Genomic DNA, 18,038 nt, shown 5'->3' with positions numbered 1-18,038 from the left:
AGTATACGATAAAGGTGGATTTCAGATCAGTGGAGGAAAATAGATTATTCATTAAGTGGTGTTAGGACAACAGAATGACTACAGGAAAAAATTAAGCTGGATTCCTATATTTTTTCATATACTGAAGTAAATTCCATACAGGTTGAAGATTTAAAATTTAAAAATTAAGGAAACAAAAAACAAAAAACTGGTTGCCTCAGGGCTGGGTGAGCCAGGGATGAGAGGTGGGTTATAGGTACTCTTACTGCAGTACTCCTTGATATTGGGTGCCATGTATTGCCCACTCCAAAATTCTGTTTATAATATTAATAATTAAACTATAAAATTATGCTAAGGAATAATGGGAGAAAATATTTTTTAAATAGTTTTGGAGTATGGTAGCCCCATTTTATGCAAGACACCACCCCTTGGCGTGTAGTAGGAGTATAGGAATGTGACTGTACAATCTCCTTGGAAAGCAGTTTGACAGAATCTATCCAGTCTAAGTGCACACTTGTATTAGCCCAGCAATTTTTCTTCTGGGAATTTCACATACGTCTATTGGACATGTGAGGAAAGATGTACAAGGATGTGCATTGCAGCATTATTTACAGTAGCAAAATACTGCAAACAAGATAAATGAGCATCAGCATGTGCTGCTTAGATGATGGGAAATAAATACAGTGGAATTCTATGGAGACATGTAAAAGAATGATGTCATCCATGTGCTGCTGTACCTAGGAGAATGTTTTAGGCTCTTAAATGGAAAAACAAAAGAAAAGTGCAGAGCAGAAAGTATAATTTGGGCTCACATAATATGTTTAAAAGCAAAAAGGCTCTCTCTGCATGGCATGTTTAAGTATAGACAAGGAATTTGTTAGGAGTCATTATCTCTGAGAGAATGACTGGCATTTTAAGGTGGTAGGAATATTTTTTAAATTTCATATCTTTTTATACTATTTGATTTTTTTCTTACTGGGAACATATTACCTTTTCAAATAAAAATTAAAACAGTTAAAAATAGAACTGATTACTATCAAGCAGTGAAAGTGAATAAAACATATTCTTACCAGCAAGTATAATCTCAAAAGCATAATGTTAAGTGAAAGAAAAAGACAGCTTGCAAAGAGATACATACAGTACAGTGTTGTTCAGGTCAGTTTGAAAAATATAAAGCATTTGTTATTTATGAATACGTTACATATTCCATTACATACGCAGTGGAAGTATAAGAACATGCACAGGAATGAGAACAGGTTCAGAAAAGTAGTTACTTGGGGGAAGGAAAAAGAAAGGGAGTTTCTTTGTTATTGGTTGTAAAGTTCCTAAGCAAATATGGCAAACTGTTAACAGTAAAATTCGGTTGATCCTGTCTTTTGTGCTTTCCTACATGTTTCTAAAATTTTATTATTTAAATTTTAAATTGTTTTAAATTTCTATCCGTTTTTCCAGCACCCCAATTCAATTGTTATGTGATTCCTACTGAACTGAGTAATGCTTTCTAGAAGTCACGAATATACGCTCTCCTTTTTTACCCCTAACATCAGGTCAGCAGTGGCAATGACCCCTGGTCAGCCTGGAATGCGTCCAAATCTGGAAACTGGGAAACCTCGGATGGCTGGGGAGCCAAGCCCGAGGGGACTGCAGCCCAAAGAAACACCTCCAACAACTGGGACACTGCCTTTGGTCACCCCCAGGCCTACCAGGGACCAGGTGAGGAAGAGGGCTCTGCTGGTGATGGAACCCACCCACCCTTAAAGGGCGTCGGAGTTAAAATAGATTTAATCAAAGGAACTGTTCTCAGGTGCTCTTACTCACTAATAGCAAACTTATTTTTCTGGGTCAAAATGTGGGTAGTTTTTAATTATGGTCTTTAGTCCACTCTCAGTTACCTGTCAAGGAGTCACAAATGCAAACGCTTGCAGGGGCCAGGTTCGTAAAGCAGAACAACAGCGCGACCCTGTGGGGCAGGGCTGCAGAAGACGGAGGTGGGCAGCTCTGCTCTAGCCAGCGGGTTGATGCCATTGCAGGAGAACTGCACTAGTGTTCCTGGACCACCACAGTTCCAGAGAGACTAGAAATCTCGATTTTCATATCATCTTCCCACTTTAAAATCTTAGCTACTAACACACATTTGGGCCAAAAAAACATGCACACGGATTGAATATGGTTCATCGCCACATTCAATGGTTTATGGTCACATGGTTTATGACCTCTAACGTAGCGGTTCAGTCTTTTTCTTAACTACCTGTTTGACTCCCAGGTTCTTAATGGAAATACTGAGGCAAAAGAGGAATTTCTAAAAGGAGAAACAATTCAGGAATTAAGAAAGGCGATTTATGTCTGTTCTGAAATTAAGAGATCCACCCATTATTTTTTAATGATCCCTGTATGAGCAGATTTTGCCAAGAACTGAATGTGCTAAACAGCAGGAGACTTGCATGCAGGAGCCATAAAGGGCACAGGTGCTGGTTTCCAGCTCCCACTCATAGACAGGAGCTGGGCTGCTGCAGGACCAGGAGTCGCGGTCTGGGTAGAAACGTTGAGACTAGACTGCTGACATCTGCTTCTGTAGTAACTTGGCGTGGCTCCAGGACTCTTGGCCCAGATCCTTCTAATACCTTCTATTCTTTTCTTTTTTTCATTTTGGCATTTGTCTCTGGGCTTCTCATGGTGGCACTCTTAGGGTGGAGATCCCAGGGCAATTTCCTGCCTAATGCTAAAGGGACTCCTCAGGCCATCAGAGGTGGAGACAGAGGCACAGAACAGTGGAAGAGGAAGGGAGGGAGGGAGGAAAGCCGGCAGCACCTCATCTGACACAGAGATTATTGTTAGAATGTTAGGCTCCTGATGCTGGTCAGTTACTACTTCTCTCTCGTTTCTTTCTCTTTCTCCTCCACCCCCTTGTCCTTCTCTCACCTTTATTATTATTAGTGTTAAACAATTCCTTTTTAAAACTCTGGGAAAACCATAATTCAGAAAGAGTCATGTACCAAAATGTTCATTGCAGCTCTATTTACAATAGCCAGGACAGGGAAGCAACCTAAGTGTCCATCGACAGGTGAGTGGATAAAGAAGATGTGGCACATATATACAATGGAATATTACTCAGCCATAAAAAGAAACGAAACTGAGTTATTTGTAGTGAGGTGGATGGACCTAGAGTCTGTCATACAGAGTGAAGTAAGTCAGAAAGAGAAAAACAAATACCGTATGCTAACACATATATATGGAATCTAAGAAAAAAAAAAAAAAGGTCATGAAGAACCTAGGGGCAAGACAGGAATAAAGGCACAGACCTACTAGAGAATGGACTTGAGGATATGGGGAGGGGGAAGGGTAAGCTGTGACAAAGTGAGAGAGTGGCATGGACATATATACACTACCAAACGTAAAATAGATAGCTAGTGGGAAGCAGCCGCACAGCACAGGGAGATCAGCTCGGTGCTTTGTGACCACCTAGAGGGGTGGGATAGGAAGGGTGGGAGGGAGGGAGATGCGGGAGGGAGGAGATATGGGGATATATGTATATGTATAACTGATTCACTTTGTTATAAAGCAGAAACTAACACACCATTGTAAAGCAATTATACTCCAATAAAGATGTTAAAAAAAAAAACAAAACAACTCTATCACCCTTTTGTCCTCCCCAGTCTTTTGGCTTAAAGGGTATTTGATCTGCTTATTTGCAAGTTTATAAAGTTAGATTTATCAACGTATAGGCCTCTAGAAGGCCTTCCCTATATACCACAGAGTGTTTTTATAGTTGGCATTTATCTGAAGTTACTTGGACTAACAGCCCTCTTGAAGTTGTTTCTAACTTGTCTTTTGTGCTAAAAGGCCGAATCTTCAAGCCCCAAAACTGTCTGACTACAGAGCCTATACTCCTCACATCTTTAGTATAATCCTGACCCCTCCCAGAAGATGAAGTCCTCCCATCTTTCTTTTGTCTTTCTCTACTGACGACCCTCTGTGCCCACCTCCAGCAACTGGCGACGACGATGACTGGGATGAAGACTGGGATGAGCCCAAGACGTCGTCTCCCTACTTCAAGGATTCAGAGGCCGCGGAAGCAGGCGGGGCCCCGCGAGGAGGCAGCCGCGCCGGCGCCTCCTCCATGAAGCTGCCGCTTAACAAGTAGGTGTAAGGGGGTTGGGGCAGCGTGCGCTCTCTGTGGAAACGGGTACAAGATACAGAGAGGCTTTTTCTCTTTTCAGTGGTCTACAAAGTTTTGGGTGCAGTTTGATCATGCTTATTTTTTATTTGGCTCTTAGCTTGGAAGCTTCCTTTTTAAAAATTTTTTTTCATTTTAAAGTGAAATATATGTTCCATTTAATGATCTGCTAAATACTGTTTTTTACCTTTATTAACTCATGACATATTAAGGTTTTTATTGCTGATGTCACAGGAAAGCTAAAAATAATCATGATAGCTTCCCTTTAAACGTTTTACTGTTTATTGATCTTTTACCATGTGCCAGGCTTTGTGCAAAGCAGTTTGTGTGTATTCTCTCATGCGACCCTCGTATCCCTTTTGTGGTACATATAATCTCTGTTTTCTCTGGGAAAATGAAGCCCAGAGAGGTTAAGTAACTGCCCAAGTTCACACAGGTGGTAAGTGACCTAGTCGGGACTCCAATCCAGTCCCTCAGCTTCCTGAGCACACTCTCAACTACTATGTTTAATGTGTTTAAGACTTTGTTTTCACTTAGATTATTCTTATATTTTTTTAAAAAATGTTTTGAACGGTCCTTGTAGAAACAGTGCTTAGCAGGAAAGCATGTGGGAAAGGGTGAATATGGACACAGCCCTATGGAATTCCCTAGTAGAGAGTTCTGGATGAGTCTGTAGTTTACACCAGTGTAGCTTGAAGGAGATGTAGTTCTGTGACTTCCATATGATTTATCTTCAAGTACTCTTCTTACAGCAGTTATATTTAAAATAGTTTTTCTAAAATTACTCATACTTTTTCTCGGTGTTCCAAGTTCATGATTCCAAGCAGATATCAAGGAATGTTAATCTATGTCTGGAAAAAAATTGTAAACATGTTTGATATATATCTAGATACCAAGTTTCTAGGTCTCGATGTACATGTGTATACGTTTAATGAGCCCTGCAAGTTCTCCTTTGTATTTAAATACCATCTGGTAATTAAATGAGTTATCTTTTAGCTCACACTTTTCCTGCATTTCTGTCCAGTTTCTTCCATTGTGTATTTTCATACTCAGTTGCATGCATAATACAATCAGTCATTATTGACTGTATCCTATTTCTTAGAGTGAGATTTGAAGTTCCCAATATGGTCTGTAGTGACGTACCTTACCCTCAGTTGTTCTTTAAACCTAAATACGAAGTATGTTTAAAACCCATTTTAATATAATGTATCCCTCAGCCCCATTTTGAAAATGAGGAAGCAGAACCTGTGAGACAAACATGACTAGCTGAATTTTTGAGTTTTCGTAGCTAGTTCGTGAGGTTCTGGCTCGTGCCAGACCTCTGACTCCACTTTCCCGTGGTTTCCACTGCTCCGTGCTTGCCCTCTGGCTTGCTATACGATCGTGGGGAAGTTGGATGACCTGTTTCAAACTCAACTTTCTTCATCTCTAAAGTGAAGGATTGGCTTTAATTAAGAATTCTTTCTGCTCTAAAATTTCAGTCTAGGTTGAAACCAAATTGAAGGAGTCCTAATATGCACCTACACCTTTGAGGAATCCCTCGCTTTCTGTGGTGCTGGGAGCCGTTTAAACCCTACATATTTTTATTTAACTAGACTAATGTATAAATGACTTACTTATAACAGTTGTAAACATTTTTTTAATATTAACACTTTTCAGCAGTTAATCCATTTTATATGACAGCTATATTCCAGTCATGGAGCATAAACCTTATGCTAGAAACAGAGATCAGACATTTAAGTATACTTGAGCATTACAAGAATACATCTTGATAATACTGAAAGAATTAGTCAATTGCACTGCTGTTCAGTAAGTATTAAATGCGTGCATAGTCAGCTCTAGAGTTTTGCTGTGGTCACTAAGATACCAAAAGAAGCATGACTTGTGCTCTCTGCACTCAGAAGCTTACAGTCTAGTCAAGGAATTGTTGCTATGTGTAATACCCCAATTTCTCCATCAGCGTTTTCTAGCAAAAGTGTAGGTTCTTTAATGAAAGTGTTCCAGGTTAGCCCATTAATTCATTAAGCATTTAGTATATTCCCATAATTCCTCTAGGTCCTGGAAATACAAATGCTTTCTCTAAGGTACTTCTAGTCTGCTGTGATGTGCAAATGGATGATGGCAATTGCAGCACAATAAGCTGAAGAGCAAAAATATGCTCAGAACATTGAAGCAGCACAGAGAAAGCTCCACCTGAGGCTGTAGGGAATACTTCCAAAGAGCTGATGGCGTCATTAGAAATCATTTTAATTTCTGAGTACGTACTAGGGTCTTTAGATTTATATAGATAACTCTTTATTTAAATCTTTTCATTTAATTCCCTTACCACCTTAAAGCTAAGTCGTATTGGTCCCATTCTTCACATAAGGAGACACGCTCTAAAAGTCACATAGCTATTAAGTGTTGCACTTGAAATTCAAACCCAAGGCCATCAAGCTCCTAGACACTTCTTTTACTCTGTTGTATGAGCTGTGTTTTAAAGCAGGTCCAGGGAAAAGAGAATGGAGGGAGGTCAGTCCGGAATGAAGGAAAAGATGTGAGCCCCTGAGAGCATCACATTGGCCTTTAACTTGGTATAGGAATGAAATCATAAGTAAGACAGCTGGTTTTTGTAGAAATAAGATTTCTTTTCCTATTTTAGGTATTTTGCTTTCTGAGGATTTTTTCCCCGTTTATTAAAAAAAAAAAAAAAAAAATCTAAAACCCAGATTAATCTTGTCTTCTTTAGAAGTAGCCCTTTGGATGGCCATGCATTTATTCCAGCTTTTCTTCAGTTTTAGAACTTTGCTTCGGATGTAGATTTGATTTCTGGAAATAGCCAAGTTTATTATATTTAGAGTGTCTTTACTAAGGAGACTGTTTTTTTGTGTGTGTCTCATAAACTGGTTCTGAAGGCAGTTCCCAAAGAAAATGGCACAAGTACTTACGAACAGTGTTGGTTTCTTTGGGATAATTGTGGCCTCCCGAGGGAGAATGTTGAAAGGCAGCTTTAATTTGAATATAAAAATGCCAGCGTGTGGCCTTCACCCCATGTGGTCATCTCAAATTGATGTGCTCAGTACTTTCTACCTCTGTACCTGGGGGACATTTTCTAGTCTGCCCTTCACTCTGTGTGGTGATAGAGTGTCTCAGATCAAGCAAATAGAGTGCCTATAAATATCACACCTTCTGGAGTCAAACTGTCCTCTTACCAGATAAAGCTTAATTAAATGACTAATTGGCCATTGAACAATCTGATTACATCAGGTTTCATTTACCATAGTTTCCTAGTTCTAGTACATCTGAAAGACAGAACAAGTTCAAACTGTCGTATTAAGTAAATGTGGATGAGAGCTGTAGAATTCTTATAAGGAAAAGCATAAGACTCACAAGCATTTATCCTCATGATTAGATTTCCTGGATTTGCAAAACCTGGAATGGAACAGTATTTGTTGGCCAAGCAACTAGCAAAACCCAAAGAGAAAATTCCTATCATTGTAAGTTTGTTCATTTTTTTTTTTTTTGCTTTGTTTCTGATTAAGCTCTTTTATAATACCTTAAAGCTAAGAGGGTTATTAGTCATTTGGAAAGTATTTTTAAACACGTTTAATGCTCGAAGTAAGTAACTGACAGTGTGTATTAGTATTTTAAGAGTACTAAAAATAATTGGCATGAATTAATGCCCATTATTATATTGTTTAGATATTCTTTACTTTTATCTTTCAGAATGTTAGTAATTGAACAAACAACACCCATAGTACATACGTATTTTTAATAATTTTTCTAAAGTATCTTGAAGTATCTTTTACATGCTCTTTTTCTACTAGCCATACATATTTAGCTAAAAAACCCAATTCAAATATTTAGGTTTCTACCTTGGCGAAGTACATGCATGTTATCAGAATAAGTTGCCTTTTCCACTATGTTGGTAATAGTTTTCTTTCAATAAACCAGCTGTCGAGTCGTGATAAGGAACTAGTACATAAAAGCTGGGAGTTAATGGCACCATTAAGTTTATCTGTCTTTGACTAGCTTATTGCATAACATGACACAGGCTCTGTGGTTTCACCTAAATGTTGATTGCTGATAGATTTTCTATCTAAATGTTATCTAGCTGTATATTTCCAGATGAAATTCTGGCAAAGAGAACTATAGCTATCTTCTGACCCCGTTGATTTAATCCTGTACTGTAAGTTGGGGCAGGGCAGGAGGGCAAGCCGCCTTGAATATAATCACCTTGGACTCAAGGAGGAAAGGTCTGGTCTTATTCTATAATCTTTGGGTCCTGGGAAACTCGATAAAATGGCAAGAATGATATTGAATTTTTTATATTACTTGTTCCTACTTCTTTGAAAAGCTTGAAATCCTAGAAAACTCCAGAGAGAAGGGTTGTGACCCAGAGCCCTTTTATCCTTCTTCCCTCAAAGCACACTTGGGATAATTATCTTTTGAGTGGTTAGGTTAGAGATTATTTTAGTTTTTTTCTTTAACTCCACAGAATTAAGAGCCCATGGCCCTGCCCCTCAGATTCTCACAGGGGACTTTGTCATCAGCAGGAGAGTCCTGGAACAGAGCTAAAAGACCCCCGTGTTTGAGTTGTCCCACACGTTTTAGGTGAAACTGGGCCCATAGGCAGGCTTGCCTGTGTGGGCTTCCTATGTGGAAAAGGAAGCGTAGGAAAGCCATTGAGCCTTCAGAAAACCAAGAGAAAGTAGAGAGCTGGTCCTTTGCTTTTCAGGTGCAGTACCCTACCCACTAATAAAATGTGACCCTGTGGATGTTGGGCCCTAGTTGATCAGAGTCGCCTCTCTTGGCCCCAGTCACTAAGGGAAATTCCCAAGAGGCCCCCTTTAAAGATTCCTGCTCTGCAGCTTTAAGAGAGTTTTCTGGATCTGGGTTCCCTCTTGGAGAATCACAATAACTTGTTGTCAGAGATCTTTAGTCCCTTATTAAAATTCTCTGGGCCCCAGTTACCGTCCTGACCTAATAGCCTCTGAACTTTCATACCTCACCTCACTTTTTTCTCCTTTCACCTTTAAAAAGAATGAGAACTATATAAAGAATTAGGGTATACAGAAAATGAGAGTAAGTGTGGAGGAAGTTTGATGGCAATTTGGCATTGCTGAGACATCCAAGTGTGTAATTTTATATTTCACAGAACTCTTAGTCTGCAATAGATTTGAAATTTTTAAAAACTAGCGCCTCATTACCTAGAACTAAGACAGCTGGACTAGAGAGAGAGAGAGAGCTCCATCTCTCTAGAGGAAAGGCAGGTCGGCGTCTCTCCATGGCCTGCGGTGCCCACATGGGAGCAGAAGGGCTTCTCCCATTAAGTGTGTCCTTTAAATATAACCTTAGTAGGAACAGAGAGCATTTATGTAAACTGCCCAAAGAAGAGCAAAAATGACCCTCCTAAGGACCTGTAGTCCTAAAAAGAATCATTTGATGATTTATATCGATTATACTTACTATTTTTCCATGTAACAAAATTAACTCTCCCTGCAATGTTGTGTAGGTTGGAGATTATGGCCCAATGTGGGTTTATCCTACCTCTACATTTGACTGTGTGGTAGCAGATCCCAGGAAAGGCTCCAAAATGTACGGTCTGAAGAGCTACATTGAATATCAGTTAACACCTACTGTAAGTATCCCAGTTATCAAAGCAGAATCATGCTTGCATCACTAGTAACAATTTGCTTTTTTCTTCATTTCCTGTAGTTGGCATTGGTAACGTTTTTCTCTTTCCTTATTTTGTAGAACACTAATCGATCTGTAAACCACAGGTATAAGCACTTTGACTGGTTATATGAGCGTCTACTGGTAAAGTTTGGGTCAGCCATTCCAATCCCTTCTCTTCCAGATAAGCAAGTCACAGGTGAGTGTGTGCGACACTGAACTCAGGACAAGTAAAAAGACTCCAGTTAGAGCGTCCTAATGTAAATCAGAAATGGCATTTTCCATCCTCTAGTGGAACAAGATGTAGGGGTTTGGAAACAGCAGCTAAAGATAGCCATATACATATATATATATTGTACATGTATTTGGAAGTTACCTGAACACCTAACAAGAACATGTCATAAAATTTTCAGTTAGAGTTCCTGTATACGTATGTATCTTGAATTCTGGCAAAGTCACTGTGTCTTTACTGCTACACCCTTTCCAATCATTGTGTCTTTATTGCTAACCCCTTCCTATAAAGAAATATATGCATTTTTTTAAATGTGAAAAAATGACCCTTGAAAAAAATAGAAATAATCCAAATAGTCTAAAATGGAAATTAAAATGTATGACCCAAATGATGTAAACACGTTACGTAGTCCAGCTGTGTCATTTTCATTACAGGTCTGTAAACATCAGATGTAGAAGCCATAGAGCTTCTAAGTGTTAGTGCAGGAAGCTACCAAGTTTTCTACTCCATTATTCTGGTGACTATTGATATTTAAATATTTTTACTTGTCATTGATTATTACCCTCTCCCTTTCCTTATTTATTTAAATGCCATGTTCCCCCCACTCCCCCACCCCAAGTAATCTTGTAGTGAGTAACTCACCGTGCTACCAGAGCCCCTCGTAAATGTGCACTTGGAGGGTATTTGTTCCTGTGTCTGTTCTGAGAACTGATTTTTTCAATCTCCAGCCTGATCTAGAAACTGGAATGTTAGTACTCAGGAAGCGTGTATTTGTCGTGGAATAAAAGTTTGTAAAGAAGCTGAGCTTTATGTAGAGATTAGAAAGTTTCCGTATGCAGCTGGAAAACGTTTAGAAGAATGAAACTATATGTATAGAAAGGAAAGGGTTGAAGATGAGAGTAAGACTTAGAAGGTTGGAGCTAGAACAGCCTCTGAGAGAAGTGCAGGGGGCACGGACACACTCACCGGCCCGTGAGGAGACTCGAGGGGCCCGCGGAGGAGGAAGAGTGCGTCCCCGGAGGCCGGGGACCCCGGGGACCGGAGAGGGTTTAGTCCTCACTCAGCAGGAGGTGAAATACATAGTTTAGAGAGGGACTGAGCATCTCACCAGCCGGATGGCAGCACCCGCTCAGACGGTCCAGCACGTGGTGAAGTTTGTCCCCACGTGCCAGGCGTCACGTGCGCCCGGGCACGTCGCACACTTGCTCTCTCAACTCAGAGACACGCGCCAGCCCCCATTCAGCTCTGCTAAGAAGGGATGTGAATGTGATTCCAGAGCTCGCCGTGCTCACGTGATGAGATGCGGACTAACTCATCCTCAGCCAGGATTAGTAACCTTAGGATGAGAGAGTTATTCTCCTTAAAACTTTATTTTGTGCTTTGCTTTGTTTTATGTTTGTGTTTCTCTGAAACTTTTTGAGGAGACGGGAACTTTGTTTTTAAAGAACTTGTTTTGATTTTGATTTTGGGGAGAGAACGTTTCAAAACTTCCAAATTGTCGGAGCAGAACGGAGAGCGGGGACTGCGTAGCCAGGATGGCAGACACGTCCTCGCCCTCAGCCGGGCTGAGTCCCAGGCGGCCCCTCTTGGAGCCGGGGCAGCTGCGGGGCGGCCCTGTCGGGCGGCCAGGTTGGCGTAGATGGCTGCTTCCTGCCCCTCACGTGTCACCCCACCCCTGGTTCCGTGCCCAGTTCAGACACTCACTCTCCCTCCTTTCTGTCATCCTTATTGTTAAGTCACAGCTTTCTTTTTAAAAATTTAGACTTCTTTCCGTGAAAACTTAAGTTCTGCCTTTCTCCACATTTTCAAATTTCAGGCTGTCTCCTGAATTTTAAGCTCCCCTTGATCAACTTGATTAGCATAATATGTTCCCCATGGTGTTTAAATAAATGGATTAATGAGCTGTCTTAGAGTCGTGGAGTTTTCTCCTATTTTTTAGGTTTTAATACGTTGTTTATTCGGAATCAGATAACCCATGACTGTCTTAAAGCATCATAGAGTCACGGTTCTCCCGTAGTGAGGTTTGTAATTTTTTTAAAAGAAAGGTCAGGCCTGAAGGCAGGAGGGTGTCACAGAAAAGCACGGAAGCAGCAGCTCCTCAGTCTGAAGGAAGCTGAGCTTTGGCTCACTGGCTGGGACGTGTGCCGAGGAAACTGAAAAGCCCAGGAGCCACTGTATTTCCCCCTTCTCTTGTTTGCCTCCTGCCTGAGATGCCCACAGGATCATTATTATACAGGTTCCTGTCTCATTTAAATTCTGGAGAAAAGAAAAAGGAATGCCAAATAGATGATGTCATGACATTTCTATGGACTTGATAATCCATCCATGAAAAGCTTACAGCTAAGATTTTGTATTTGTTTATAGATTTTGTTCTTTGTGGAATAATAATGAATGAATCTGGTTTTATTTCTGGCTGCCAAACTGATATATTCCCATACTTAGTGAAAACGTAAGTAAGTGTCCTAGAAAATGGGGAAATGGAAATCCCTCTTCTCCTTTTTTAATTTATTTTTATGTATTTACTTATTTATTTTACTAATTTTTTTTGGCTGCGTTGGATCTTCGTTGCAGCGCGCGGGCTTCCTCTAGTTGCAGTGAGCAGGGGCTACTCTTCGTTGCCTTGTGCGGGCTTCTCATTGCGGTGGCTTCTCTTGTTGCAGAGCACGGGCTCTAGGCACACAGGCTTCAGTAGTTGTGGCTCGCGGGCTTAGTTGCTCCGCGGCATGTGGGATCTTCCCGGACCAGGGCTCAAACCCGTGTCCCCTGCACTGGCAGGTGGATTCTTAACCACTGCACCACCAGGGAAAAATCTCCTCCTCTCCCTTTTTTTAATTCTCTGGAACCTGACAGGAAATTCCTAACAAGCACAAGGTACCATCTGAAGTCACAGTTTGTAAATAAACCAGCTGTGTCAGAAAAAATTTCAGGAGGAATAAGAGTCAGTAATTAATTAATTCCAACCAATGAGTAGGTTATAAACTCTTGGTATAATTTACTTGCTCATAATGGGGAATTCAGTATAGCCCTTAGGTCCGTGCTGACTTACAGGGTCTTTTCTGTCCATGAGGTGGGCCATCTTCTGCAAAGCTTACGCTTCTGTAGTGCTTAATCTCTACCCCTAGTAAGTGTAGAATTTGAAGTGTTTTAGTATACAGGAGGGTCTAGACCCATCAAGCTGTCCCGTGGCCACTTTTTAGGAGTTTTTGACTTATGTGGATTTATAATACTCTTCTCGTTAAAGGAAACTTGTACTTATTTGTACTTGCAGTTTCTTAGGGAAAGTCCAGGCTGCTTTTTTTTGTTACTTATATATAGTAAATTCACTCCTTTTGGTGTACAGTTCTAAGAGTTTTAACAGGTACCACCACAGTCCTATCACTACATTCAAGATACAGAAAGTTCCATCACCTCCCCCAAATTTCCTTGTGCTGTTCCTTTATATTCAACCCCTCCCCCTAGTCCTAACCCATGGCAACACTGATCTGCTCTTTGTCTCTATAACTTTGCCTTGTCTAGAATATCATTATAAATGGAAGCATATAGTGTGTATGTAGTCGGGCTTTTGGGTCTTTTGAGTCTGGCTTCTTTCACTTAGCATAATGCATTTGAAATTCATCTCTCGTTGTGAGTATCAATAGTTTGTTTCTTTTCATTGCTGAGTAGTATTTCACTGTATTGACTATACCATAGTCTGCTTATCTACTCACTCTTTGAAGGATGTTTGGGTTTCCAGTTTTGGCCATTTATAAGTCTGCTATAAACATTTACATACAAGTTTTTATATAAATATAAGTTTTCATTTCTCTTGGATAAATTCCTAGGAGTGGAATGACTGGGTCATATGGTAGGTATATATTATTTAATGTTTAAGAAATTGCCAGGCTGCTTTCCAGAGTGGCTGTACAACTTTGGAATCCCTACCAGCAATGGATGGGATTGTCAGGGGCTCCACATCCTTACTTGCACTTTTGATAGTGTCTGTTTTTCTTTATTTTAGTAAGTATAATAGTCTAATGTAGTGATGTTGTCTCCTCATGGTTTCAATTTGCATTTCCCTAATGACTGGTGGTGTAGAGCATCTTTTCATTTGCTTATTTCCTTTCCATAAATTTTCTCTAGTAAAGTATCTTTTCAAATCTTTTGCCCATTTTTTTATTAGGTTGTTTTCTTATCATTGAATTTTGAAACAAGATTCTTTATATATTCTGGAAACATGTCCTCTGACAAATAATGTGATTTGCGAATAATTTGTCCCAGGTGTGGCCTTTCTTTTAACAGTGTCTTTTGCATAACAACACCTTTTAATTTTAATGAAGTCCAGTGTGTCAGTTGTTTCTTTTATGGATTGTGCTTTAAGTATCATGATTAAGACCTCTTTGCCTAACCCAAGTTTACACTGATATTTTCTTCTAAAAGTTTTATAGTTTTAGGTCTATGATACATTTTGAGTTAGGGTTTGTATAAGATGTGAGGTGGTAGAAGTATATAATACATTTGGTTATCTAGTGGTTCTTGCACTATCTGTTGAAGAGTGTATCCTTTCTTTATTGAGTTTACTTTGCATTTTGTCAAAAAATCAGTTGAACACATTTGTGTGGGTTTATTTCTGGACTCTATTCTGTTCCATTGATATATGTGTCCGTCCTTTTGCCAGTACCACACGGTCTTGATTAGTGTAGCTTTATAGTACAGTAAGTCTTGAAATCAGGTAGTGTAAATCCTTCAACTTGGTTCTATTTCAAAATCGTTTTTGGCTATTCTTTTTCTTTTGCCTTTCCATGTAAATTTAAGAGTCAGCATGATTATTTCTAGTCAGATATCTATAAATAATCATGCTGGGATTTTTATTGGAGTTGCATTGATTCTATAGACCAATTTTGGGAGAATTGAAAACAATGTGTAGTCTTCTAATCCAAGAACATACATGTATCATATTTGATTTTCATATAGGGTTTTGTAGTTTTCGGCATACAGATTCTGCACGTGTTTTCCTAGATTAATATGTAAGAATTTCATGGGGAGGATTCTACTGTAAATGGAATAGAATGGAATAGAGGAAGAGGGGTGCAGCCCCAGGCCAGAACGCCACAGATTTCCACTGTTCTGGCCTGAAGTTCAGCAGCTTGGGAGCATAAACACGTCTCACGTGGCTGTTTGCCTTTGGTTGATTTCCAGAGCCCTTATTTTTGTGGATTTTGTCCAGCTTTATAGTTGCTTCTGGGGACTAGGTTTAGCAATTAGCTAAATTAGGTTTTGTTTTGTTGTTTCAAAAAAATTATTATTATTATTATTTTGTTTAAAAGCAAGGCATACTTGTGATGACTCTGTAACAGACTAATTTGGGTTGTCGAAGCTGTTCCCAGGTTCCACTCTGTCGAGTAATCTGGGATATCTAGGTTTGTTTTTTTTCCTTTTTTTTTTGGGCAGGGGAGTGTGTGTGGGATTTGTTTTCATTTAGTCGTTTTTTTTAATTCATTAACCATTGGACAGCCCTTAAGGGGAGGAGGACAGATTGATTCCACCACATTCCACTTCCTAGATCTAGTTTAGAAAATGTGTTCCCCACCTGGTGCTCTTAGGAAGGAGTGTAGTAAACGCCTCATTTAATAATATACTCCTTTTTTTTTTTTTTCTTCAACATCTTTATTGGAGTATAATTGCTTTACAACGGTGTGTTAGTTTCTGCTGTATAACAAAGTGAATCAGCTATACATATACATATATCCCCATATCTCCTCCCTCTTGCGTCTCCCTCCCACCCTCGCTATCCCACCCCTCTAGGTGGTCACAAAGCACCGAGCTGATCTCCCTGTGCTGTGTGGCTGCTTTCCACTAGCTATCTATTTTACATTTGGTAGTGAATATACTCCCTTTTGAAATTTGCCTTTTCTCTCTACCCTTGAGTAGGTCCAATATTTGATGAAACTCATGAAAGTGGGTGGAACCTGTCTTGCCCCTCCTCTGCACTCAGCTGTAGCCAGAATTTCCACCTCCAGAAGCCTTTTAACTGATAGTGATTTTGTTTGTTAGGCTTATAAAAATTCTCATTGTTCACTTGATGTTTGGTATGTCAGGTTTGTTAAGCCGATTTTCCACTTTTAGAACAGAAATATCACCCATTAAGCTCTGTTTTTACGATGGTCATTAAGTTCTGGGGTCACTTTCATTATTGCATTCATGGAAAAATTGCTTTTTCTGTTTTTCATTTAAGTAGTTTAAAAAACAAAACAGGAAAAAAAAAACTACAGTTCTGAGTTACTTCTCAGAAATACTAAATTTAAATTTGTATATCTGAGATTATGTTGCATTTAGACACATTTTTATAAATATAGAAATTTCACATACTTTGTAAGAATTGCTTATTAATTTCCATTTTTATCACCCCTTTCTTGCCTATAAGGCTTCATATGGCCACATAGGCACTGGCTTGTTAGTTTATAAGAAAGAGAAAAGTTTTCATATTGAGATAAAATTTTCTTTCAAATTTGTTGAGTACCTTTCCTGTGGGTCTTTGAGCATCCACTATGTTGTGTGTTTTTAGGTTAGTGAAAAATTACCATGATTTATCTTTTACTGAATAACTCTCTACAAGTAGCCAGTAGCTACATAAACAGTCTTTCAGTTGGGGTAACAGTGATTCATCTTTGACAGAGTTGCACATCACTCTCGGCATGTCTCTTGCAGGTCGCTTTGAAGAAGAGTTTATCAAGATGCGCATGGAGAGACTTCAGGCGTGGATGACCAGGATGTGTCGTCACCCAGTAATCTCAGAAAGTGAGGTTTTCCAGCAATTTCTAAATTTCCGAGATGAAAAGGTAGGACATTTTGTTATGATAATCTTAGAGGATATTGAGAATTATCCCATTCACACCAATTTTTTGTCTAAAAGGAGTTAAGTTGTGTTGGTTAGTTGGTTGTTTCTAAATAACAGGAAATCAGTCACAGCACGTGAGAGAAGCGCTTGCCAAAATGGTTTCCCATAACCCGGAGTGGATTGGCCCAGTGAAGGCAGGGCTGAAGGATATGATAGAATAAGGGACTTTTTCCTAGATGCTTTTAAAAATAGGATAGACCCCCAAACTGTGTAGGATATTATCAGCGTGAAGTCAGGGAAGTAGTGTGAATGATTTCTTATGATCACATTTTGACCTTACGGTGTAAATAGTGTGATGAAGGGAAAGGTAGATTCGGAATTGAACTGGCTTTCTCAGAGCCACGTTGTTTTTCCAATCCAGGTCTGCCCCTGCCCCACGGGCAGTGATTCTGCCAGCAGTTATCTGTTCTTTTTTGCAAATTAACAAGAAATTGGCTGCTTGTCACCTCACTGTTGTTATCTGCTTTGGAAATAGCCGTGTGTCACCTTAGTCTTCCACTGTATGTGATCATTTGTTTGGTCATGCCTGGTGTAATTTATAGGTTAGACATCATTCCACTTAAACATTTGTAGTCTTTTTGCATTTCGTGGTGAATGATACATGTGAAAAGCTAATAGAGTTACAAGAACGACGGGGAACCCTGTCCAAGTTGGTGCCTTACTGCTTACCCGTAGCACTTTAACAAGGGCTTGTTCGATTGATTTGTCAAGGATTCTATTTAGGAAGCACTTCTAAAGGTTGTGTTTTATGCAGAATGTTATTCTTAAAAATAATAACTCTAGACCTTTTTTGGTGTTTTTGATATAAGAGAAGAAAGAAAGAACTTGGGGCCCGGGCACTCAGTTTTAGTCTTGGGTTTGCTTCTAACTACCTCTGTGACCTTGACCAAAGCATTTAATTTCTTTGGGCCACAATTTCCTCATCTGCTAAATGACAGTATAAAACTAGAAAGTTATTAAAAATTGTGATTCTCTGGGCAACAGTAGCTCACATAGATGGTTGGACATAGAAAATCCCAAAGAATCTACAGGAAAATGTAGATCTACATAAAAAACTATGGAACACTGTTGAGAGAAATAAAAGAAGACCTAAATAAGTGTTCCAATACTGTGTTTCATGGATT

General features: G+C 39.5%; 1 protein-coding gene across 2 annotated transcripts in view; it reads left to right on the top strand.

Moving 5' to 3' along the window:
* The window catches only part of SNX9 (sorting nexin 9), a 92,127-nt gene that overhangs the window by 56,565 nt on the left and 17,524 nt on the right, over positions 1 to 18,038 (top strand). For both annotated transcript variants that reach the window (XM_059940924.1, XM_059940925.1), the window contains 6 exons: positions 1,527 to 1,692; positions 3,966 to 4,116; positions 7,545 to 7,629; positions 9,648 to 9,773; positions 9,890 to 10,007; positions 16,725 to 16,855. In XM_059940924.1, coding sequence (XP_059796907.1) covers positions 1,527 to 1,692; positions 3,966 to 4,116; positions 7,545 to 7,629; positions 9,648 to 9,773; positions 9,890 to 10,007; positions 16,725 to 16,855 — 777 coding nt within the window. The remainder of the gene's footprint in view (positions 1 to 1,526; positions 1,693 to 3,965; positions 4,117 to 7,544; positions 7,630 to 9,647; positions 9,774 to 9,889; positions 10,008 to 16,724; positions 16,856 to 18,038) is intronic.

The sequence above is a fragment of the Balaenoptera ricei genome, chromosome 12 (assembly GCF_028023285.1).
Source record: "Balaenoptera ricei isolate mBalRic1 chromosome 12, mBalRic1.hap2, whole genome shotgun sequence".
Taxonomy (NCBI): Eukaryota; Metazoa; Chordata; class Mammalia; order Artiodactyla; family Balaenopteridae; genus Balaenoptera; species Balaenoptera ricei.
The sequence above is the reverse complement of the archived record's forward strand: the minus strand, read 5'-3'. Positions and strand labels throughout refer to the sequence as shown.